This window comes from Gymnogyps californianus, chromosome 5, assembly GCF_018139145.2.
Source record: "Gymnogyps californianus isolate 813 chromosome 5, ASM1813914v2, whole genome shotgun sequence".
NCBI classification, from domain to species: Eukaryota; Metazoa; Chordata; class Aves; order Accipitriformes; family Cathartidae; genus Gymnogyps; species Gymnogyps californianus.
In genome coordinates, this window is record NC_059475.1 from 27,001,004 (window position 1) to 27,026,437 (window position 25,434).

At 38.3% G+C, this 25,434-nt stretch overlaps 1 protein-coding gene across 2 annotated transcripts; it reads left to right on the forward strand.

The window, feature by feature from the left end:
- Positions 1-673: 673 nt before the first annotated feature.
- Positions 674-20,699, forward strand: SPI1 (Spi-1 proto-oncogene). 2 transcript variants are annotated; one of them, XM_050898017.1, is made up of 6 exons: positions 674-773; positions 1,039-1,041; positions 7,358-7,451; positions 14,891-15,078; positions 19,038-19,194; positions 19,897-20,699. In XM_050898017.1, the coding sequence occupies exons 1-6, from the start codon at positions 729-731 to the stop codon at positions 20,211-20,213; spliced, it is 804 nt and encodes a 267-aa protein (XP_050753974.1). In that variant the 5' UTR covers positions 674-728; the 3' UTR covers positions 20,214-20,699. The 2 variants fall into 2 exon arrangements, with proteins under 2 accessions (XP_050753974.1, XP_050753973.1); XM_050898016.1 differs by lacking the exon at positions 1,039-1,041.
- Positions 20,700-25,434: the final 4,735 nt, after the last annotated feature.

The window sequence follows — 25,434 nt, forward strand, 5'->3', positions numbered from 1 at the left end:
GCTTAACTTCAGTGTTTTGTAGAAATCTAAGACTGTATATTTGAAACTGCATACTCTTTTTTTCCTTTCTGCTAAGTATTGCTACCTAATTCCAACACAGGACTATTATTAAAGCAAGTCTATGCCACTGCACTGTCCTCACAGAAGTTGTCAGGACTGTGTCTCTATGATACATCATTAAGCCAGAGAGCAGCACCATCGTTATGGTTCATCTACAGTGGGAAGCACATAGTCTTCCACAGAGCACTGCACCCATGTGCTTGTTTATTGGTAGCAGGCCCAGGCTCTGGGTTGCTGATTATACAGTAAGCACCTGCCCATGGCAGATCTGGCTCAGGGCAGACTTCCTGTTACAGCGCCGCTGCTCCCTGAAATGAGATTTATGCAAACTGGCTAAAAGCTGTGATGTCACAGCGCACTGATAGACCCAAGGGCTATCTCCCTTCTACACACATTTGATAAAATCAGGAACTTCACATACAGCTCGGGAAGAAGTTCACCTCAGAACCTATTAGGGCAAACTATGAAAACTTGTTAGGGTCCTCCTCCTATCCTGAGATCCATCACTGCAAAGGGACTTCACGGAGTCCGAGGATCTCACTTTTTACTTTTTTTTTTCTTTTTTTTTTTTCTTTTTCTTTTTTGTTTGTTTCATGTGATTTTTTCAAGTCAGTTATTCTGGATGTTTGAAAACTGAATTAAGAAAAATTCACTCAGAAGTTGGCTGAATGTTGCAAGCTTGCAAAATGGAAGGATTTCCCCTCATTCCCCCTGTGAGTATATGGGGTTTATTCCTAATATGGATCATTGGGCTCAGTAGCAAAAGTCAAAGTAAACCAGGTTTTATTGTTTGAGAATATCTCTGTTTTGGTCTGTATTTGTAATGCCAGGAAGTTGGGCTTAGGTCAATATATAAAGCTAGTGACAACATTGCAATGAATGGGACATTAACATTTCCTCCCAAACTTGTATCTGATTTTGATCTCCATTTGTTTTCATAGATTAAATGTATGGTATTTTTGTACAGTATGCGTATAGCAAGTCAGTAAATTTTTTTCTTCAGTGCCAGCTTTGTGATATAAGGCCGAGTCATTCTTCAGGTTGTAATTCTTAATAATCTAGAGTTGGTGACATAGTTTATGTATTTAACTATCTACCGATCTGTGAGAGAAGAGTTGCTGAATGCTGATTTTACATATTGCAGATTTTAGGACTCTGTGCTCTTTGCAATGACGGCATTTTAGTTTCTAACTTCAGCTTCTCTGGAACTGAATTCTCTTGAATTCACTTGCTATGAAAAAGGAATTGGTGAATGAGGGGAAAAAACCCACAGCCCTTAATTGGGTCTTTCAATGTTTTCGCTAAGATACAAATTTTTCTGTATGCTTATGAGGCTGTTTCTATCCTTTCTTTAACTCTGAAGCATTGTTACACTGCTGTAATTTATCGTATGGTGAGTTCGGAAATTATTATTTATGAAGAACGTAAAGTCACTAACCTGTTGTTCAGAAACAAACCTTAATGGGAAATCTCTAAGTAGAATGGGTAAAAGAGGCCCTAAGTAGATTTTACTAAATTGTAGAAGCTGAAGAGATGTCAAATAAGGTGCATTACTTGCCTTTTTATATAGTAGATGACGTACGGTAATTGCTATATGTATTCAGAAAACAGAAAGAGACAACGCAGATCCAAGAGTCTTTTTAACAAAACTTGTATCAAGTTTTCTTTTTGTCTTGTCCCATCTAACGAAGGCTAAACACATGTTTCCTTATCTTCCACCCAGAAAGATGGCCCTTTGAATTCCTTTCATGTTTGGTATCCATGTTGACTGAAAAAATATGTCTTCTTTTTGGGAGACCCTTTATTCTAGTAGTTCATCATCAGTGTCCCTGAAATCCCCTATCTACCCAAAGCGTGAGACGACCCTAAAAATCTTTTTTTCTTGTTCTTAAATGCAGTGAGTTGCCCAGTGGATCTACTGTAAATGCGTCAGGATAGAAATCTGAAAAGAAACTGAGAAAATGAAAAAAGTACACAGAGATTTCTCAGTATGTTACTTGTTGGGCTTAAAAAAAAATTAAAAAGAAACCCAAACCTTGTCCTTAACTACGCCAGAAACCAGCGTCTCCATTTTACAAAAAAAATGTAATTGTTAATTTTCTGTCTACTCATTCACTCATAGCCAAGTTTTCTGGACTCTTTTTTTCAGTATTGAATTCCAGTGCATACATTTAATAAATGGAGTGAGAATCTAACACAGTCTGGCCCATATTCTAATTTGTGTTGCAGTTAATATTCTGGCTGAACTCTGTTCAGATGAGTGATACAACAGGCAGTGAAAATACAATTACATCTTACAGGAGCACTTGACAGGGCAATTTGGTTTTTATTTTTGTGATTAAAATGTCCAAAAATGAATAATTTTGTGTTTTGTACTTTCAAAAGAGTTTTAAGTGCACTTTGAGCACTGCCAGCTAGAGCCCCACATGGCATCATTATAAATGTCTGTGCCTCCTGGGACTTTTTCAGAGGGGAGACATAAGCCTGTTTCTAGACAGGGGTTTCTGTGAAGCAATACTTCTCTCCTCTGCCCCTCCCCTTTCAGTTGAGGGTGGGTCAGTAACTGCCTTCCTCTTGACTACACTAGGAAACTCTTACCCTTCATTGGGAAAACGCTGCTCAAGTGGTTTAGGAGTACTGCATCTTTCTCTGAAGGTCAGGAATTTTGCATGGAAAAGTTCTGCAAACTGGGCCCGTGTCTTCCAGTGCATGATAGAATCTAGTTGTGCTACGGGTCGAAAAATTATTAAGTCAAACACCTTTGCCTAAAGAGGGCCCCAGTTATATGTGAATCCCTACGTAGCCACCTGTAGAAATCACAGCTTTGAATGGAAGCATATTTGTATTAGAGCGAAAATGCCCCACAGAAGCGCTCTGTTCCACATAACTGTGTTGCCAGCATGATCCAGTGAGGCTGGCCCAATGAGTGATCATGCTAATATTTTTACTCATCTTTTCTAAAATAGTTATACTGTAATTTTTTTCCAAGGACATACCATTAATCTTGGCCTTAAAACTTGTCTCAGCAGCACATCGTTGGAAACTGTGTGGAGTATTTCTGAATCACATGCCAGTGAATACTTATGTCAGGATAACAAAAAAAGATCCGCATTTAGTGAATTTACAATCACCTGGAATCATCTGACAAAGTCTTAGTGAATAACAAGAATTTTCATATTGCTATTCAGTTGTGTCCCCTGTATCTCTCTTAACCAATGCCAAACAAGCTTTCTCCAAGTAGTTTTGTGGCTTTTCCCGTGATTTTCAGATCGGGCAAAGAAGGAAGACGGAGGCAACTCTCCATTTATCAAAGTCTGTGACAAAATATTGTTTGTTGACCTCTTGCTTGAGGTTGGAATATGGTTTTTAGATAGCGTGCTGCACCTCATGGCATGTAGGAAAGGAGATATCAACTTCAGACCACAGCTATGAGTTGCTAGAAAAGCTTTCTGTTGCTCTTTTACATGAAAACAATTAATAGAACAAATGGCCATTGACATCAGTTAAATATTAAGTTGTAACATAAGCCATTCTTTGCTTTTTGTCAGGGGAAACAAAACAGTTCAGTGTCATGGAAGTGCTATTAGTAAGTAAGATGATGAAATGGGTGTGTGGGTGGGGAGGTTCCAGAGAAGGACAGGGCAAGTGGGTAAAGACTGGTACAAGAGGCAACAGCAGCACATGGTGAAACCTCTTCTCTAACTAGAGAAAAAGCTTTTAATAAAACTTTAAAAAAAACAGAGGAAAATATCCCACCTTCCCATAGGATAAAGATAATCAGAGAGAATCCATGCTGTACTGTCTCCTTTGACCACCACCTGATTAATTTTATGATACATAAACTTTTAAATATTTAATATACATCTTCCCATGTTAGTTACTGTACCCTTGAAGATCAGACACCAAGATGGAAAGTGGTGCCAATTCAAGTCCTTTGTGGGGATGGATTGGTCCAGGTTGCATGAGTTAACAAGGATATACACATACATATTTTATCAAATGGACCACTGAGCAGAAAACAAATTCAAGGAAGAAAATTCCCACAATCCATACTAAAGAGATTTTAAGTCCCAGACTTTCAAAACAGAGTATTTAAAAAACCAATGATCTATGTAAAAGCAGACTGTTTTTTAGATGTTAAGTATCTGCAATTCACTCTGCTGTCAGCCAGATCTGTAAATATTAAGGGAATCACTTTTTTAAGAGTCTATTTAACACACCTTCCTTTAGCTCTGTTCATTGAATACACATCTGAACTTGTAAAACTAGCTTTTGAATGGTAGAAATACTTCATTCTCAGCTCTCAGACTGTGAGACACTATTGCCTGTTACAGTATATTGGACTGAAATGGGAGAGTTTGGAAAATCTTAGGTAAGAAGAGACAACAAAGGAAGAACACAACTAGGAAAAGTCAAATGTTCTTTCCCATGCCTAAAATATGTATTGTTTATCTACTTTTGGACTGATGCTTGGCCTTCCTGCCAAGCTATACTTCTCTAAAGATATGAGTGATAGAGCTTTTGTTGTAGTTGTGGAAATTTTATACATAGCAAATTAAGTGTAGATTGACAGGACACCGATTTCTTTGGAAATTTGTTTGCTTTTGGCTAAATATTTATCAGAGCTACAAACTTTGATGCATTTAGATATGGAAAATTTTTATAATTTCAGTCAGTTTCTAGTATTTTAGTTGAAAGGAAACAAAGATTTTTCTTTCGAACTATATACATTTATATGACTTTTTTAACCTCCATTTCTCCCAAATAGTATGATGTGCATTTTCCATTTGGATGTTGAGGTCTCTCCTTTCATGGAATATGAATGCTTTCCTTTGAGTTATGACAAATTATCAATCCTGAATATGAAGGCAAAAACTTCATACATTCTTCAGGTTGACAGGATTTAACAGGAAGCATATATTTATGGAAAGGAAATGAGGGAGTGGGTTGAATTAATTTGCAAAGATAATAAAAAGTAGAAATTCCATTCAGAACTTTGTCTGGAAGAAGACAAAACACAGTCTCATTACTTTTTCTTGTCAGAGATCAGAGTACACCACAGGTCTAAGGAATGGGGATGAGTGAATGCATATAACCAGTCATGGTTAGAGAGAACACAAAGAAAATATGTGGAGGAAAACCAGAAGCATCAGAGAGAATCCATGCTGTACTGTCTCCTTTGACCACCCCTCTGAAATCTGGAAAATAGGTTATACTTCCCATTAAATCTCTGTGTAGATGAAGGGCAATTCTATTGGAATGATATTGATTTGGAAAGGGAGACTGCACCTATGTCCTCTGGAGACCAGAAATAAGAGGAGTCCCTTCACTGGTATCACTGCTGTGCATACAATTAAATGATGATTTGCTCCTTTTAATTAGTCTTTCCCTTAGCTTGTCTTTATTGTCAGTTATCATCTTCTCAAGATTTCCCCAAAACAATTATCCACCACCACAGATTATATTGGGAGCTGACAGCCAGGCAATGGATTTGCTCCTGAGGCTTTGAATATTCCATGGTTCTGATGCCCAGTTAGTGTGTATTCTGGAAGTCATGACATTTTAGGCAATCTTACCAGTGCATTTTAATATGATAGGCTAATACAGCACGCAGCTGCTACTAAGGATCTACCAAGGTCCAAAGTAATTTCTAAAAGTATTTTCTATTTTTTTGTGTTCTAACATCTTAATCCTCTGGGAATAAGTCTCTCTTTTTCTTGGTCTAATTTCTTCAATGTCATCATAGAAATCACATCCCTAGAAAAGGACAATCTTTAAATCCCCAAATTCCAACAGAATGAACTGAAGGAGTTAACTAGAAGAATTAAAGATTAGAGTTAATGAGCAATGGTAACTCTGATGTAGTTCTCACCAGAAAAAAAAATTTTCCTTTTGCCAACTGCTTATCTACCACCTCCATCTGTATTTTAATGCCAGCTGCTGCCTTAGGTTTCATGTTCTCAAGTAGTCTAGAGGAGGAGGAAAAAGAGAAGCTCACCTGCATTTCTGGCATGCTGTCACCATAGCCTAAGCTTACAAAATGCTGGTGTTCCAAAAATGAGACAAATTTATGGAGGGAGATAAGGATTTGGGACATACAGATAGGCATATGAACATATAAACATATGAACGTAAAAAATATGTCCATCATGTAAGTTATTATGTTGTTTTAAACATTTGTCCTTTTCTTTAAAGTTAGTTATGCTGAAGTCATTAACAGAAGAAAAATGTTTCTATTAGTACCTACTAGAAATAATTTCCTTTCAGAACAAAAAGCAAGAAGGTGTTTGAGTTCTGCATTGCTGTTGACACCATAAGAATTTGTTCAGATTGGAAGAAAATATTGTAACGAACTTAATTGGACAAAAGTTTAGCAAAGCCCTGTGAAGGAAATTGCCCTGCTCTAACTCTTCATTCTGGAAAAAGACAAAACCAAACGTTAAATGAAGCAACAGAATTGTGCGCAACTAATAATAAACAGACCACCTTTACTGAAACAATATAAGACGTTAAACAGTATTAACATTGGAGTACTAGGCATGGGGAGGAAGACAAGTGGGAAAGTTACCCTATGTCACCTGTTTTAAGAAGACAGGGAGGACTTCAATTCTACAGCTAAGCATCCAATAGGTCACGCCTCAATATCTGCCCCACATTTGGACTTTTAAAGTCTTCTCTGTGCATACCTAACAGCCCTGTGCAGCTGATTTGAACCAACAAACATTTACAGATCATCTTGGACAAAAACTGAGAAAGAAAATGTTTTTATGCCCTCTGTCAACGTCATTACCCTCCTACAAACTGCCACCATTTAGTGAGACCTCCTAGAAACACTCAGAGTAGCATGCTTAGGCAAGACAAGTTTCTGCTTTTTCTTTTGTGTACAGGAGGAATAATAACAATAAATGTCTGTCACTACCAAAGAAAAGGTTTCCCTGCTGTCCTGGTGTGATGGCATCTTGGCTTGGGCCTGATGTCCAAGACAGCTCTCTAAGTAGTATCCACAGAAGGCTGGAGGGTGGGATATCAAGAACTTATGTAATACCACAGGATAAGTTCTGCTACATAGACTGGGTCTAAGGAGATGGATTACTCTTTTTTTTTTTTTTTTTTCCCCCAAACCATTGTTTGGTGTCAAGCATTTTGTTCCTGCTGGTTCAATAAGAACTTGAAGCCTCCCCCTTCTTTCCCTAGGCAATTTAATATGTGTTGGCATCTCCCCTTCACTAACTATATGAATAATTTTGAAGGGATTTGTGTAAGCTTACAGTTCTAAAAATTCCTCTTGTCTTTACAGCCCTCTGAAGATATGGTACCCTATGAGTCAGACCTCTACCGACAGCCCCATGACTATTACCAATATCTCAACAGTGATGGAGAGAGTCATGGTGGTAAGTTAAAAAATATCTCCCTGGAGCATAAAGTCGCATAGGATACCACAGGAAATAGACTTAGGACATTCAGGAAAAGAACAGACATGTTGCTGTGATCTATACTGTATAGGCACATACTTTCAAATCAGAAACCAACAATATTTTATTCTGCTTAATGGCACTGTTCCAACCCAGCAACTGCAACATTACCATGTTCTCTGAAATAGAATTTCTGAAAGAGAATTCTGAAAAGAGAATTCTGAAAGAGAATTTTCGAAAGCACTGAATGATGCAAGGAGCTTCCAGGACATTCACTGTTTGCCAGGAAGATGGGATCTCATGATCTCTATCCTTCATTATCTTCAGTGTGTTTTTACTTTCCTCTGCAGATCAAAAGCACTCTGCTTGTTTCAGAACTCTTTGAGGACATGGATTTGCAATACTGTATTTCTCTTCTTGTGTTCCCATCTCCAATTCCTGTTTGACTTAGGTCCTAGATACTGTATTTGTACCTTCATTTTAATTATGTTTCTTTGGTATTTGGCCTTTTTCAACTCCATATATTTCTCTCTTTCTTTTGATCTCTTTTGCATGCTGCCACACCTAGCTGTAACTTTCACTCTTCCTGCAGTACACTTAAGTACTTCCTCTCTCTAAATCTATGTAAAACTTCCTTGTAGCTGTTTGTACGTAAACCTACCTCAATATAAAACTACTGTATGATTATTTATTGCTTCAATTTATGTATGTGATTTCAAAGCTTTGGTGTCTTTATATTTTCATGTTTTCTGGGCACTGGACTCTAAATCAATGCAGAGGGGAGAGTCTTGCTTTGTGAATTTTGTCTCCTGTGCAATACAATAGTCCAGCAACACCACTCTGGAAATATCAGAGTCAATATTGACTCAGGAAGGAAAAGCACCGTTCTGTATCACTCGTGGCAGTCCCTTCAGATCCTGGAGTTTCCCTAAAAGACTCCCACTGATATAGCAACTAGACCCATCACTGCTTAATTTAAGACATCTAACAACTTCACAGCATAGCACTGTTTTATCTGTGGCAACAGAAGCTACCTTAAGGGACAGCAAGTTACAGAATAGGATTGTTCTGAGCATTTACCTGAAAAAGATTCCTACCTAAATTTGTTCTCTACATTGCATCCAAGAAACACCTATAATATTCTTAACTCCTGGAGACAAAGAATTAATTCTGTTTTTATAAGTTATCTCATGGCATCTGTCAAGTCACATTAATCAAACCCAGCAAATTCCACATGGAAATTCAGGGTTTTTACATTATAACCTGTACCTGTTTACACACTCATAAAATGAGGATAACGTTTATTATCTCAAAAGGCAATTGTGACAATTAAACAATAGATAGAAAAGATGCCATGTAGGAAAAAGCACTGGGAAATAACTTTTCTGTCATTAAATCTAGGCTACCTCAAGCAACAACATCCCTTTATCTTTCATAATCTTATCATCCCATCTGGTTTACTGCCCATTTTTCTGTTGGAAGGCTGTTCCTAATCTACACTGCTCAGATCATTAACACGTTTTTACTCATCATTATGAACACAACAAAAACTCGAAAGTCACCTATGTGGGTTATGCCTAAGTAGTACCTAAACATCCACTTTGAACAGGAATTTGTCTCTTCCTAAATTTGTGTTGCACTTGTCCTAAAGACCCTAAAAACAAAAAACATTGTTTAATGTTTAACTCCTACAGTAAGTGGTTATGGAAGAGGCAACTTAATGCCAGCCTGCACATTTCAATCAAATTTTTATTTATGAAAGCACCTGTAATGTAGTTGGTTGTGTCTAAATATCTAATATGCCCTATGCTTTCCTGAATTGCTCACAGTCCCAAAGAGCAATGAACAAGCAAAGAATACCAAGGGGAGTGAAAAACACAAATTAACACATTTTGCTTCTTTCCTATAAACATTGACAAACCCAACTTTGGCTTTCATTTTGTTAACATGACAGAAGTAGTGGGTCTTGAGAAGAGCTGTGCAGTCGAGCAGGAAAAGGACGCCACAAACTACTTTTAGAAATATCCTGAGTGTTCAGAACAATGTGGATAAAAGCACAATGATTGAAAAATGGCGGGGAAAAAGAATAAATAAAGTGCTGCAGTGATAGCAGTGAAGTGAAAGAGCTGAGAACATGATTAGATAGGAAAAAAGAAGAAATAAGTAGGACAGAATTGTGAGAGAGGAGTTCAGCTTGGGGTACACTGAGATCACTGGCAATACATAAAAAATAATTTTGCAGGTCTACTCAATACCACTATGGACCTCAAAGAAAAGTTACCAGATAAAGTAAATAGATACTACAAGACAGAATAATACTTCTGACTTTGCTGATAAGGGACTGCTAAAGAAATAGAAGGTCTTTCTCAAGTGTCAGACTACCTCTCTCACTGCTAGCAAATTAATTCTGTGAAAGAGAGATGGCAATATCTTAATCTGTAGATCTGTGCTACATGCGTTACTGTCACTTTTCTAGAACATAATGCCGAAGGCAACCCTTACTCCATGTTTACGTGAGTAGGCAGTAAAGTACACACAATAGTGTGACACTAATTTAATATGTAGGAGATCATTGCCAATAAGTGAACACTAAATTTAACAAGCAAAAACACACCATAAAAATATCCATATGTTCATTACAACATGCATTGCATTTTTTTGGTATACTGTAGTTTAACTATTTTGTAAATACTGTAATAAACACAGAGACACAGTCATGCAGGACAGAAGCTACTTCAAGTGATCATGTATTAGTCCATCACCCTACCCTGAGCTTGTATGCTAGTAAGTCTGTAAATGTAATACAGCATATTTTGTAACACTAATGCAATCTTAGTAATTACAAAATTCCACTGCAGCTTTGTCTCTAAGTTATTACTAAACGTTATTGGTTTAGTAAAAATCACTTTTTATATGAAGCTGAATGCTGACCCTTGTTCACTTTGTTGCTAGCCTCATGGAACTTACTAGATTTTGTGATTTGGGATTTTATTTTCATCCCACCTCCTGGAGTAATATGATCATTTAAGAATCTCAGCTTTGCTTTTGTTAGGATTTTAGCCTACATAGAAGTGGAGGAAAGTCCAAACATGTGAACCTTAGTCTTAAATGCTATATGGAAAATAGAAAGAACTCCAAACTTCACTAAAAAATCCCCTCACTTCAAAGCCATTCTCATGATTTGCTGGGGCCTGACTCAGATTTTTGAACATTTGGCATTATTAAAATCGTGAAGTTTGCAAAGTGAGAGCTAATGAGATCCTACTGTCATTATAGATAAGACTGCTGCACTGCTTAGGAGCACAGCATTTAACTCAACAGAGAGCGATTCTGTAGGGAACCAAGACATTGATCTTCCAGTGTCCTTCAATATTTTTCTCATTTCCTCTATGGGTTTTTCTTCGCTTGTTTTTTCAGATGAGCGAAACACAGTGGGAACATCTAAGCTGTGCAATGTGGCACTGTGTAAGAAACCCTCTCTTAGTTCAAAATGAGTTGGAAAATCTGTACAGCACAGAGCAGAACCACTCGGAGACACTAGCTCAGACCTCACAAGTACAGCCATGTCAACACAGTCATCTCCTTAGACGAGGCAGAGTGCTGTGCTGACAGAGCTGTCACGTTTCCGGTTCAAGAGCTGGCTCATGCATTTCTGCATGGTTTTGCACTCCGTGATGCAGATTTAGCCTGCCGCTCCACTTTATAATAAATACCTTCCTTAAGCCTATTTAATATTCTAACTGCTGGTTCCAACATTATTCATCTATTAAAACAGGAGCAAAGCAATTTACATTGGTCAGAAGATGACTGAGAAAGTTCAGTTATGTTTTCTCACTTGTAGAGTGAGAATCTACCTCCATGGTGAATATTAACACAATGCCTTTAGGTCCACTATTGCTTCCCAACAGGCTAACATCCTCTCTATCATGGGAGGGAGTTCAGAATTCATGATTGTCCTTCCTCTAACCTTTCACTACATACAAGACCAAAACAAACACCATCTCCATGTCTCTATAAGAGAGAATTTTTTTCACATCCTCTTTCACTTCACATGAAATTTCTCATAATGACTCCATTGTGTAGCTATAGCTTGGCTTTTAATGACATTTTCCTTTACCCAAAGAATAGACACTTTCCATTTCTAGAATTTTTCTCCCCTTTCTTTTTTCTTCCTTCTACCTTCACGCTTTTGAGAAAAGAACAGAATTGCTATGCGTTACTGACTTAACACTAACAAAGAACATAGAAGTAAATAGCTGCTGATAACTCTAATAACTGCAGACACAGATATTTAGATTTTTTTTATATTTTCATGTGCTATAACTTAGCCAGGATGGTTAACTGCAGAGGGGCTTGTGGGGACAGAATTCTGAATTTCTCTTTTAATGTAACTAAAACAATATTGTTTTTCCTAAGCATCACTGTGAAATTATAGATAATTTAGAAAGAAATAAGGACTTTTCCTCCTGTCACAACTTGAATATACGGACATAAGTTTGTATTGAAGTAATTTCTGACATAGATTTATTTTGTAATGTATTAGTATTATATGGTCACTGTAAGTCCCTAAATGATGTGCTATTAGTACTATTCTATTATAGTATTTTTACAGCAGCACTTAATTCCATAAAAAAGGAATTCATTAATGACCAGGCTAAATATTACATAGTGATTAACATGAATATGCATAAATAGCGTTCCATAGGTTAATTTATTTGCCAAGAAAGAGTTTAAAAGAACAGTTCTGGAGGCAGCAGGAACCTTGTCATAGGCTCCAAAAAAACAAGAGGTATCTTGAAGTAGAAAAACATGACTGCTGATAAAAAAATATTTAAGAAGAATCAAAAGTAGACCACTCAGAGCACGCACAAGTACTCATGGCTATGCATGTTGGAAATGTACTGTGTTGTCTCTTGACCACCATAGTAAGACATTCCACAGCTGAAGACTTGCCATTGACAGCCTCAGAGACTTTTTCCTGGGCTTTGTCATCCTCACAATTATGCATTGATCTCATTTGCTGTAGTAGATTATCAAAGACAAGGGGTCTTTGAGAATATACGTTGCCATCTGACAGAGGACTTTCTGCACAAGGAGCAAAGCCAGATCATTCTAAGGAACACAAGTACAGATTAATCCTGCAATGTATTCTCAACAATTTATTATACAGGGATGCCCATGGTATATGGGCCCTCAATGGTTGGCTCTACTTAGAGAAATCTGCAGTAATTTAACCTGGAAAAAGCATGAGTTAGTGTGGCTCAGTCTTCCAACTAAACAAAAAGTTTCAGATTGAAAATGCCCAAAGCCTCCTATGAGGACACAGCCTTAGATGACCTCTGGATTCAAACTCACACACGCTCTGCCATTTGCTGGGTTGGAGCAGATGTGAATGTAAAAGTGCCTGGGTACTTTGCACCCATAAAACCCACTTTTTTACCAGAGAAACCAAAATTTTTCTCTAGCACTACAACATGAAGAAGTGCTACTGTGCATTGTAATTAGAACTTTGGGCTATAAAATCCATATGTAGCCCATCGAAAGTGCTATACAACAAAGCAAAGAAATTACAAAGTAATGCAGCAACTCCTTGGGTGCTTTTATAAGCACCTTTCCTTCCCTTTCACATGCAGTGACATAGTTTATCCATGAATCAGAAAAGCAGGAAGGACAAAAAAGTAAGCACTGGTGTGGTAAATGGTCTGATAGAGCCTCCAAATAAATTTCTACAGGCCTGAGCCATAAAGGCAGCTAAAAGAGCTTACAACTTCTCAGGCACAACTATGTTTGGTATAAACACGTCACTGAGTTCCCTCTAAAGGATGCCACATTCAAAGTCACTATCCTGGATTTCAAGTCCTCAATGAGATTAGACCTAATTGAAACATAAGTGGGGAAGGATGAGGAGATTGAAGCTGAGAGAAAGAATGAAACTGCTATTTAAGAACAAATATTCACAGCACATTAGTATCCAGATAATGTCATACAAAATAACATCATATTGCAGAACAAGACAATTGCTCCTCTATAAATTCAGTACAACTACATTGGAACAACATGTTCAGTTCTGTCCATCGCATTATCGGAAGGATGTCAACAGCTGGGAGGGAGCTTGGAGAAGTGCACAAGTATGATTAGGGGGGTGAATATACTGATTTATATTGAAAGACTGAGAGCTAAATACATGCAGCTGGGTTAAGTGATAATTAGGAGTAGATTGTAAGGGTACATGATAGCAACCTGAAAACATGTGAAGGGTAGGACAGAAATGATTTATAATAATACAAGGGAAGAAAACTCAGAATAGTAAGATATAAATTAGAACTGTTACACTGAATATCATAAAGAAATTTTGGACATGCATAAAACGACACATGAAAAGTTAAACTATTAGTTCCTAGCTCAGTCAGAGCAGAGGACGTGATGTTGACTTTGATTTTAAAAAACACAGTGCACACAAATATGTGCATAATTATGCATGCAGCTACTGTATATAAGAGAGAAATAGAATTTGCAATGCTTCACATTTCCTCTAGCAGATTTTAAATTTTGAGCAGCAAATATGAAATTCTAAAAATTTTGGAGGCTTACATTGAACTAAAAAAACAGAAATCTAAAACTAAGAATTATATGGAATTTAATTCAAATGTAAATAAATCAGGAAACAGGCTAGTGGTTATCTGAGTACTTTTTTATGGTTTTGAAAAAAATCTAAATTATCACAGAAATTTCAAACATACTAAAGAGATTAAAAAAATAAAGAAAGAGTCTGCATCAGAATTTAGCCTCACTGTAAACAGTGTACACCAGACTGCTGCAACAGTTTATCGTTTTATTCTCTAGTATTGGTACTGAAAAATGTGTGACATACCAACACATGATTACAGGAAATATCTAGCAAAGTGCTGTGCCTTTTCTGCAGCATTCCTGAAATTTTGCTAGCAGAGTAAAATAAAAACTGAAGATAATTGTAGAATAATCTGTAGATTTTCTCCATCTCCTCATTTCCATGCCATGAGGAAGAGTGTAATGAGAATATGACAATATGTAAATCAGTAGAATTTCTTGCCTCAAGAATGAAAAGGTAAGATTGTTATGGTCTCTTCTTGAGAAAGGTGCCAGCATTAATGTCTTTTGCATCTTGTGCTAAATTATCATTGAAATCCATCTCTCCATCTGAGAGTATTCTCCTAACTAAAGTGGTCTAAGTATTACTTTCCAGCCACAGGCATTTATGAGATTAGGAAAAGAAACTTCACAGGGATCTACATAGATTGTCACCAGAGACAGACAGGTCAACAGGGACGGTATGGAGAGGGCAGAAAGGACAGCGACAAGAGTAGAAACCAATGAAAGACACGTAAATGCCATGTTTCTTAATCTTGTAATGACAGACAATCTATTTTTGTTTTCTTTAGATCATTACTGGGAATATCATCCACACCACATGCACAGTGAGTTTGAGACCTTTGGAGACAATCACTTCACAGAGCTGCAGAGCGTACAGCCTCCCCAGCTGCAGCAGCTGTACAGGCACATGGAGATTGAACAAATGCATGTCTTGGATTCTGCAATCCCAACCACACACATCGGACTCAACCATCAGGTATGGTTCCCAACCCTTATTCAGAATTTAGGATGATAGTTAAGGGTAAGGAAAATAATGCATCAGGGAATGCATACTCTTATGTGAAAGAGATTGCTGAAATGAATTACACAAGTTCTTACTGCACAAGCACTTGATATAAAACTCTTCATTCTCAGGACAAATGTGGTTTAAGTATTCTTTTTATCTGGATAATGAGGAGTCATGTTCCTCAAACTGTGCCTAAAAACATAATTGCATTTTGTGGAGGTTTTTGAAATTTCAAAGTTTTGTTTAATTTGGAATGAAAGTCAACTGTTTTGAAATTCTGCAGAGGAACTGGACCTGAGAAGCTATGCATTGTCATAGCAAGGGTATCCCTGACTACTGGGAAGTATTCTGAGCCTCAAAGTAGTAGGAAAGTTTTAAATATTTCCAAGCAACCCTGACAATTTTACATGACCTGTACAAGAAATGCTAACGAAGACAAGTCACTGGTAATTTTACCACAGTGAAACAGGTTGAGGACAACTTACTTGTGTTTTCACCTGAAAGTAAATAAGTCACGAGCCAAAACACACTGTCTTGTCTCTGCTCAGATTTTACATGAAGCCAGTCATCTCCCTGTAAAAAAAGATACTCTATTGTGCAGTAAAGTTAGTCACCAAAGCGCCAGTGAATTCTCACTAAAGCTGAAATTATAAGAGGTTCCATTGTACTACAAAGATACTAAGCAAAGTGGGTTTGGAGATCACTTTTAACTCTTGATCCTACAAGAATATGCTCAAAGTCATTACTGGGAGCAATAGGAAAGCTGGGTGATCTTGTGCTAAGGAGTTTCCCAAGGCAGGCAAGCTACATACAATGATGTGCTGAATACAAGACAGAATAGGACTGAGGTCAGAGGAAAAAAGTGTTTGCTGATTACAGAGCTGCATATAATGGTGCCATTGCTGAAGTATTGTGAGAGAAACTGCATGCATGGAGTTGTCATTTTGGGCTTCTTTGTTCAAAGCAAACAAATTGCATACAAATACTGTATTAATCAAAAACAAAGAAGGAAAAAAATGGAGTGAATAAGTTAACAAAGTCAACAGGAAACTGACTGACTGCAAGCCATCAAACTTCTCACCTACTACTCAGAAAAAAAATCAGGAATAGAATATAAGACGTAGATACAAACAAAGGATTAGGAACAGAAAGTTACAAATATAAAAAATGCTTCATGGAACAGCAGTCTGTGGGAAGCTTCAAGTCGTTTCAGTTGCTCACTGCAACTGCTAGTACATAATGACTGACCGTTACCTCCAACCAAAGGCAAAGGATAAAAATTAGCCCCTTTATGGATGTCTTTGGAAGCACCACCAAAAAACAAGACAGGGTGGTTCTGCTTATCCCACTTCACTCTGCTCAGTTATCATCTTTCATTTCAGGACAAAAGGCAGAGAATTAATTTTGTTGCAGCTTTTAATAAAGAGCACTGTGCTCTCTCTGCCCCACCCCATACCAAGCTGCAGAAGATGTTAGTAGGTAGAATTCACCACTACCCTCCTCTTTCTTACCAGCTGGGGATTTTTGGCTTTTTACTTTAACCTACACTAGCTCATGCAAGTGATACTTGGCATGCTCTGAGGTTCAGACTCTGCTGTGTCTCAGCCACAGTCCTAGGCAACACATACTATTATTCAAGGCATTTTCAAAGAAACAGAAGCAGGAAACAAGCTTTAATCCTCCACTGAATTTGCCAGTTACTAACTGCACCCATGCTTGTCGTGCAACATCAGAGTTACAGTTTGCAAATAAAGGAAGAACATGCAAAGATATTTCTCTAATTTTCTGTTGATATCACATTATTTTGTGAAATCAAATTTGAGGCTCAAGCTGTTCTTGGACAAGATTTCTTTAAAAAGTTTTGTTAGCCTGCCAACAGGTGCTCTCACAAATAATGAATAAAGAAAAGAATAGTCATTCTGAAGGGAGAATGAAAGAAAAGGTTGGAGAACTGTGAAGAGCTTTAGAAAGAGGAAAATCACAAATGGATGCCACAGACCCCGAGACAACATCAGAATATGGAAAGTAGCTAGCAGTTTCTTAAGCTTTCTCTCTCCAGAACTGTATTAGTAACCTGGCTCTTTCAAATACACTAGCAGGTCCTGTGTGACTCTGTGTAACGTAACTATGTGACACTGTATGTATTGACCTACACTGAGTTTCAGGCGCAAAGTAAGTGTAAGCAAAAATACAGCAGATAGGGAAAGCGGGGACAGCATGGGGGGAAGCTTACTCAACTCCCCAGGCTGGCCTTTGCAACTCCCTTTGCTTGTGAGACACCATTCCCCCTCCCTCCTCCACAGCACCCTCCCACCATCCCCCTCCAGCCCCAGAGGAGCAGTTTCCTTACTCCCACATTACCCCCCAACGCACTCCAGGTTTCCACAACTTTTTTCTCTGCAGGGGCACCAATCTCTGTTCCCCTCTCCTGTAAGACATTGTCCCACCTTCTCATTCCCCTTCCCCCATGGCAGAGTCTCTCCCTTCCTTCCTACCCCTGAGGCCGCAGCTTTCTTAACTGTAAAAAGCTAAAGGTGACTCTGTGGTGAGGGCTGAAGTTTCGCTCTTGGGGATCTGACAGGAAGCTTACACACACTCTTACCCAATCCTGGCCTTCCTGCCAGATCGGCTCCAGCCAATCTGCCAACTCATTAACCGCCAGCTGCTGCACCCCAAAACCGGCCCTTTGCACGCTCCTTATTGGGACATTTTAAGCTGGTGCAAAACTCATCTGAAAAGCACCGCTCGGCAAAGCCCGACATGGGGTGGGTGGTGTGACTCATGAAACGAACACCCACTCCCCGCTTCAGTGCCTAAGGTCCCCTGTAAGGGGAGTCAGGCTCAAGACGTCCTTTCTCGGTGGAGGGAAGGAAGAGCAGTTCAAAAGGAGCTCACCTTCCAGGACTACCAGTCTGGCCCATTTCATGAAAACCACATTCGACATGCTGCTGGGTTTGGGAGATGTTGGTTCGGTTTTTTTAATGTAGGAATTGGGTTCTTACTCCCTGCCCCTCAGACTGATCTGCTTCCCATTCTTAAATAAGAAGCTGCAATAATTCATGGCAACTGGACATGATCCCTAACAAACCGGACTGCAACGGAGAATTTGCAGAGCTGAGGTATATTCCACACTGCTCCTGACAAGACCTCTATGTAAGGGCAAGAGAATTTAGCACAAAAACTGGCTTGCCAGCTTTGCAGATGAGAAATCTCCATTAACGTGGAATTTTCAGATAGCCACTTAGGAAAAGAGAATGTGAGCCAATATGATGTATCCTTTATCTTAGTGCTAAGGCTGTTCCCCTCACGGGGGAAATTCAGGACAGGAAGCTGACAGACCTGTGTAACCCCATCTCCAGAGCTGGATGCAGACGTGTAGGGATTCAGTGCTGTCAGAAGGTACTATGCCTGAGAAAGGAAGAGGACAACAGAGCAAAGCCAGTCAAAGCAACCATGCTAGGGCAGAACTGTTCAGTTCTTTCAAATTTAAAACAGTAGTTCCAGAAGGTCTGTGTTAGGAAAAAAGTTGTTCTCAAAAGCAGTTTTACAGTGGGGATAGGCAACAGGGACCAGAAACTCATTAGGAAGAATGCTAGTTTTGGGGAGGTATGGGGGAAGAGGGGCAATATCACTTGCATAGGATATAACATATGGGAAAGTTCTGACTTTCACAACTTTATTCCTCCTTCCCTCTTGTAAAGATGCATCTTTGTACATGTGTAAGTGTTGCCTGTTAATTGGAAGTGTTTCTTAATTGCATAGTATTTATTATAAATGTCAACAACTAAGTATTACCCTAAACAATCTCATATACCTCTTACTTTCTCCCCCCTTTTCTCTGTAACTCTCTCCATGACATTTCCTTTTTTTATCTCGATGCCCCACTCTCTATCACTACCTCCTCCCTCTACTACTCTTTTCTCCCAAAGGTGTCCTATTTGCCCCGGATGTGCCTACAGTACTCCTCTCCACCGCAGCCCAGTTCTGATGAGGAGGACATAGAGAGGCAGAGCCCCCCATTGGAGGTATCGGATGGGGAGACTGATGGCGTGGACCCTGGGCCTGGAATTATGCATGGAGAAACAGGTCAGTGAAGACAGAGGGACTTCGTCAAGCTATGTGCTGAGCAGCTGTTACATTACCATGGTGATAATGAATAGAACCGTAGAACTGCTGTGCTAGTATTTTATCCCACTGCCAAAGCTTCACTGCCCCTGACTCCTTGCACTCTCCTGTCCTCCGAATCTTTTATGATCATAACTGTGTCTATATCTCAAAACTCATTTCTTCACGTACTACCACTTCCTCCTTCTGCCTTGCCTATTCAGGCTTCCTGAATGGAAATGGCTTTTGCCATTTCTACTCCAATTTCCATTAACAGATGAGAAAAACAAGGCAAGAAGGTCAAGGAACTGATTTTTAAAAATATTTAGCTCTGTTTGCTCAGTACCTGAAAGTCAGGTTCTGTATAACCTGCCCAAATTAGCTTCAGATTAGTTTCAAATTAGCAACGTTGTTCAGTTAGCTTCAAATTAGCAAATTAATTTCAAAACAAGAGTTTGGCCTTTAGAATTCCTTATTCTTGTTTTTTCTTCTTGGTACATCAATCCACATTCTGTTCTCACAGTGTAACACTGTCTATTGTTATAAATGTTGCAAACTGAAGAAGTTACATGACTGACAAGCTAGCTGAAACAGTTATATGAATTATATAGGTTCTGCTGTGTCACCAGGAACTACATGCTAATACTGATGCTTCACTGCCTTTCTTCTCTGACTCTCACACAGGCAGCAAGAAAAAGATACGTCTGTATCAGTTCCTTCTGGACCTTCTTCGCAGTGGAGACATGAAGGACAGCATCTGGTGGGTGGACAAGGAAAAAGGTACTTTCCAGTTCTCCTCCAAACACAAAGAAGCATTGGCGCATCGCTGGGGCATCCAGAAAGGCAATCGCAAGAAAATGACCTACCAGAAGATGGCACGGGCTTTGAGAAACTACGGCAAGACAGGGGAGGTCAAGAAAGTCAAGAAGAAGCTGACCTACCAGTTTAGTGGAGAGGTGATGGGAAGGGGGGTCACTGATAGGAAGCATTATCCTCACTGAGGCCATGGGACCCTAAGCAAGAAAAATATTAAGACCTCCTGGCTGGATACCAGCAGAGGAGATGGACGCATCTTTCTCTTTGCTTCCTGTGCCTCCTTCTCTGCCTTTAAACGGCCTTTACCGTCAGATGTTTCTGGTACGAATTCCCTTCTTCAGCATCTGAGAATCCTAAACGTGACAGAATTCTTTGCTTCCATCCTACCAGTTGGACAGAGTTGGGAAATTTAAACAATGTACAAATATATTATTGTCAGGAAAGATTTTTTTGATTGTATTGTAACTAAAGAATACAGCTGATGAAGTTTTGCCTTCAAAGGTGGTGCTGTGTCATTCACAGTGACACTGCATTAGCTTACAGCTTTCAAACTAGCATTAATACAGGCTCTGCCGCAGCTCTCAAAGCTAGAGAGAAGTTTGCAGATCTTGGAATGATACTCGTTCTTTTAAATAGTAATAACATGTACATATTTAATAAAATTTGATATAATGAAGTTCTGGTGTTTGCATAATAAATGATTACTTCACAAACAAATCTCATGTGCATTCAGTTATGCAGATACAGCTCGTGTGGTACCTGAACAAAAGGCATGCTGGGTTATAGGGCCTTATCCACCTATCATTACTTTTTAATGTACTTAGAAACATCGTCAATGCTGTCAAACTAAGTAACAAAGCTAATAGGTGAGATGATACATTACTGCAAAAAAGACTACAGTACTGAAGTCAATTTTAAAGTACATATATATATATCCATCATTTTTTTTCCTATGCAAATGAAGCCCTGCCAGTTGAATAATTTCTATTCACTTATACCAAGAATGGCATTTATAGCTCTATCCGGTTTAGAACATAACAATTAACCATATTCTTCTGTGGTTTCACTCACTTTCCTGCTCCTGTTCTTTCCTCTTGCTTGCTTATCTCCACAGTGATATCTTGATTTTAGCTTATGAACCTTTCTGGGAAATAAGTTGTATTTAAACATGTCTTTGCAGAATTCTAGTACAAAAGGTTTTCAAGCTTTTAACTGTGGATTTTAGTCCCTACTGTAAAACAATTAATAGTAATTAATAACAACTGCATTGTATAGATTACACTCAAAATGCAAAATAAAAGATAATTCAACACCTGAGATACCATGGTAAAGTTACCCAGTACATCTAAACACAGAAAAGAAAACCAAAAAGTCAACCAACACTAAGAAAATTAGCTTTTTAACTTTTAACATTATTTAACATATCTCAACTGTATTCAAGCACTCAGAAATCAGGAAATATCATCATGACTCTTCCAAAATAGATGAGGTGAAATGCGATAGGTCTAGAATGAAAAGAAGGGTTTTGTTTAACAATATTGAAACGTAGTAGAACATGTCAAATATGATAATTTGGAAGTCGTAACTAAGTAACATAACTAACTTGAAGCTTTTCAGAGCTTGCTCCTCACTGAAACCAGAAACACTTGAAAGTGATGAGCTTCTTACAGACTTGAGTTCTCAAAATTATATCTAAACGTAGTCAGTTTTATCTACACTAACAATCTCACTGTGGAATTGAAAAGTCTGGTGAAATCACTGGGCCACAGTGTCTCCTTGGAGCCAAACAGAAAGAAGCTCCTGCTTAAAAAAAATCACAATGTAGTACTTCCCAATTCTTCTTCCCAGTTCATGAACATGATAAATACATCAATCAATGTCAGAAATCAACTGAGAGTTAAAAGTGGGTGAGGACTTCAGAGCTTTCTCTATCCAAGACAAGAATAATAAATAGAAATTATCTTTCAGTCTTATAAAAAAATCTTGCAACCCAACCTTTAGTTACTGTTCTTTGAGGATCATGTATATTCTCCTAGTCAAATATTTTTTATTCAGTTAGGCTTAGGATATGTCAAAGCTATAAAACAATTTAAGAAGAGATTTTGTTTCTAAAATTGTACTGTAAGAATTTACTGTAGGACACAATGGAATACTCACTAAATTAGACTCATAAACTCCATCTGCATCCATATTGCAATTATAGGATGGAAGCTGAAGACACTGAAGGTAGCTCTCAGAAGACTAGAACAACACTCAACACCGACATAATTAGGGTTTCTTCAGTGCTGAGCTAGAAACTCAGGACTTTTCTGCTTGGTACTGATGATGACTCTCCACCACTGACTTGCTACTAGAAAGAGATAAAAGACATTTGCCCTCATCAGGCTTGCAGACTTGATATTCAAGAAAACTAGAGGATTAATTCCTCTCTTCATAAAAATATCTTTATCACAAACACAGCTTGAAAAGCCGAACTGATCATTCTCTGACACTATAATTTGGAGGATAAGGATCATTTCCTCTTGCAGGAAAACTATGGTGACTGAAAAGAGCTAACTGGTGAGCTAATTGTGGAGATGTTTAGGATATCACAAAAGCCATTTCAAGCTTGTCAAAAAGCCTTCTTAGATCTCACAGACCTAGTTTTCCAGTTTCCTAGCAAGTCTTCCACAGAAAACAATTAGATGCTGGAGAAATAATACAAAATTAAAATAAACAGTCAAACAGAAACAACAACAACCTTTAAATGAGTGATTTGAGCACTGTGTGTTACTATAAAACATTATTTTAGAGCAGCTACTTGTACTTGAATTGAAGAATTTGCATTTTACACTGGTTTTGGCCACAAGTAACATGGAAATGGAAATGGAGGAATCTGAGGAAAAATATTTCTGGGGACAGTATTATTTATAATTAAAATGTTTTAAAAAATACTATAGAATATATTTAACAAGCAGGTTTAAAATTTTCTTCATCTCCAAAGTTGAAATCTTTTTCTCTTCCTCTTGTTAATGCTTTGAAATACTGTTTCTAAAAATATTCACTCCCCATCTGTTTCTGGTTAGGTTTTTCATCTGTGGCATGAAGAGTCTGAATAACCATGTGTTGCAGCTGTGAAGGAGACCAAATGATGATGCTTCTCCACCACAGTACTGTTTGTATCCCATCCAATCAAACTAGTCTGGATAGTAGGCTGTCTAATCAAGCTGAATTATCACCATTCAGTTGCACATGCAAGCAGAAGCTCTTTGGCTGTTTTAGAGAAAAATACCAAAATTAATGTGACAAAATCACTGGTTCAGGAAAATTACAGAGAAGCAAGCATTCCATTTTCTCTGAAAGTGGCCAAGTACCAGACAGGCAGACGTGCTGGAAAAAGGTAGATCAGGTCATTATCTGGAGAGATGACCTATGATTAGCACAAGTTTATTGGAACATTTTGCTGCCTACTGCTGTTAGAGATCATCAATCCTCTTTCAAAGAAAGCATTCGTACTACAGCTGGATATTCAACTTACATATGGCATTTGCAGCCTGCTTTAAAAAAAAACAACCACTTTTATTAGCTGCTGACTAGTTCCTAATCAATTCTCGTTGAAAGATATTATTCAGAAAACTATTGCTGAGCTAAATCCAAAATACTGAACTTCCTACAATATTTTAGACTCCCTCCAGCCATATATCAGAGGTATAGAAGGTAGAACAATTGCATGGCTGTATAGACAGATAATCTGCTTATAATAATTTACAGAGATAGCATATATTTTTTAATTCTACACAGTCAAAGAGAGTTTTAGACATTTCTAGATCTGAGCTTCTACTCACATCAGACAGAACTGCAGTTAAAGGTGATACCATTTATTTTTGCCTGACAGTCCACATTTATTGAATCCCCCAAACTTCCTGAAAAATACATATATGCATATCCTAATATATTTGCTGGGGCTTTGTCTCCTCCTTCATTAGATTTTATCTCCATAGCCTCATTTCGAGATCCATACACTGCCAGAGTCTTATAATCTGTATTTGTCTTCATTTTCAATTACAACAGGGCTTATGCTCTGTACTTTGACAGGTTTTTTTGCCTCAGTAAACCTTCTGCCTCAGTTTACTTTTTCTATTTGTATCCCTTAATCTCTTTTTCTTTCTTCCATTTCTTTCTAGTTTTTTTTTCTCCCTCATTCAAATCTCTGCACAACAAAAGTCACTTCATAATCATCAAGCTTAATTCAAACTATAGTGCCAACTTCATAACAAGTACATATATCACATGACAGTTCAATTCAGTTTATTCACTCTGTTGCTCTGATTTTGCTTATACTTTAACTGCACATTGTAAATTCATAGCAGAGATTTTATCACTGATGACAATACAATACGTATTTTTTCTTTGGCAAAGCCCAGAACAGTATCTTCTCCATGGGAATCCCACTCTTCTGTATTTAAAATGTATGGATTACTGGTAGAAAAGACTACGATATGACACAGACTACAGCACTCTGTAGGTACCAATTCCAAGAATTTGCATTTATTTCTGATTTATTTTTTGTGTTAACTTGCTATCATCTCACCACCTTTCCTTGTTCTAAGCGATACTCAAACCAGATTTACATAATTTCACATACCCATATACCTAAAACACTAAAAATGTAAAGCTTGTAATAAACAAAGCTACTGTAATGAATCCACTAATCTCATACTACAGTCAAGTAGACAAAGAGCTTTGCTGCTTGAAGCAACTGTAACATAGCTAAAACTTCACCAAGTTTCACCTTTCCTCTCTAACAAATTTGCATGTTGCAATTCAGTTGGTTCGGTTGAGCCTGTGGTATTAGGGAGGTCTGTACATGACCCAAGTCATCAGAGTCCTATTCCAAGAGCTGGGGAATGTGAGCTTCTTCCAAAGAACATGAAAATAGCAGTAGGCTGCAGATATTCTTTCTCATTTTCTCGCTCGTAACTCATCTGTGTCTGCTTTAGCCCCATTTATTTCTCTCACAAGGCCTCACATCACCACACAGGATCACGGAGTAACTTAGGTTGGAAGGGATCTTTGGAGGTCACCTCATCCATTCCCCTACTCAAAGCAGGCCAATTAGATCAGGTTTCTCAGGGCAACTTTGTCTCCATTCTCTGTTTCTTTCCATTCTCTCCACTCATACAGCCACATCCCCCTTCTTCATGCCTTCAGTTCCCCACAGTGTTACTTTTTACTATTGGGGAGCCAAAGCAGTACGTGAGAATGAGCAGAGCAGCCTATGGACAGGAGGAGAATGAGGATGTGGTAGAGCAGATAAGGTTTAGCAGGAGGTGGTGGAGGAGAAGGAAGGGTGGGAGGAGGTGTTGGGGAGACCAAGGTTATGCAAAGGATTGGGGAAGCGGCTTTGCGGTAGGAAGGAATGCAGTT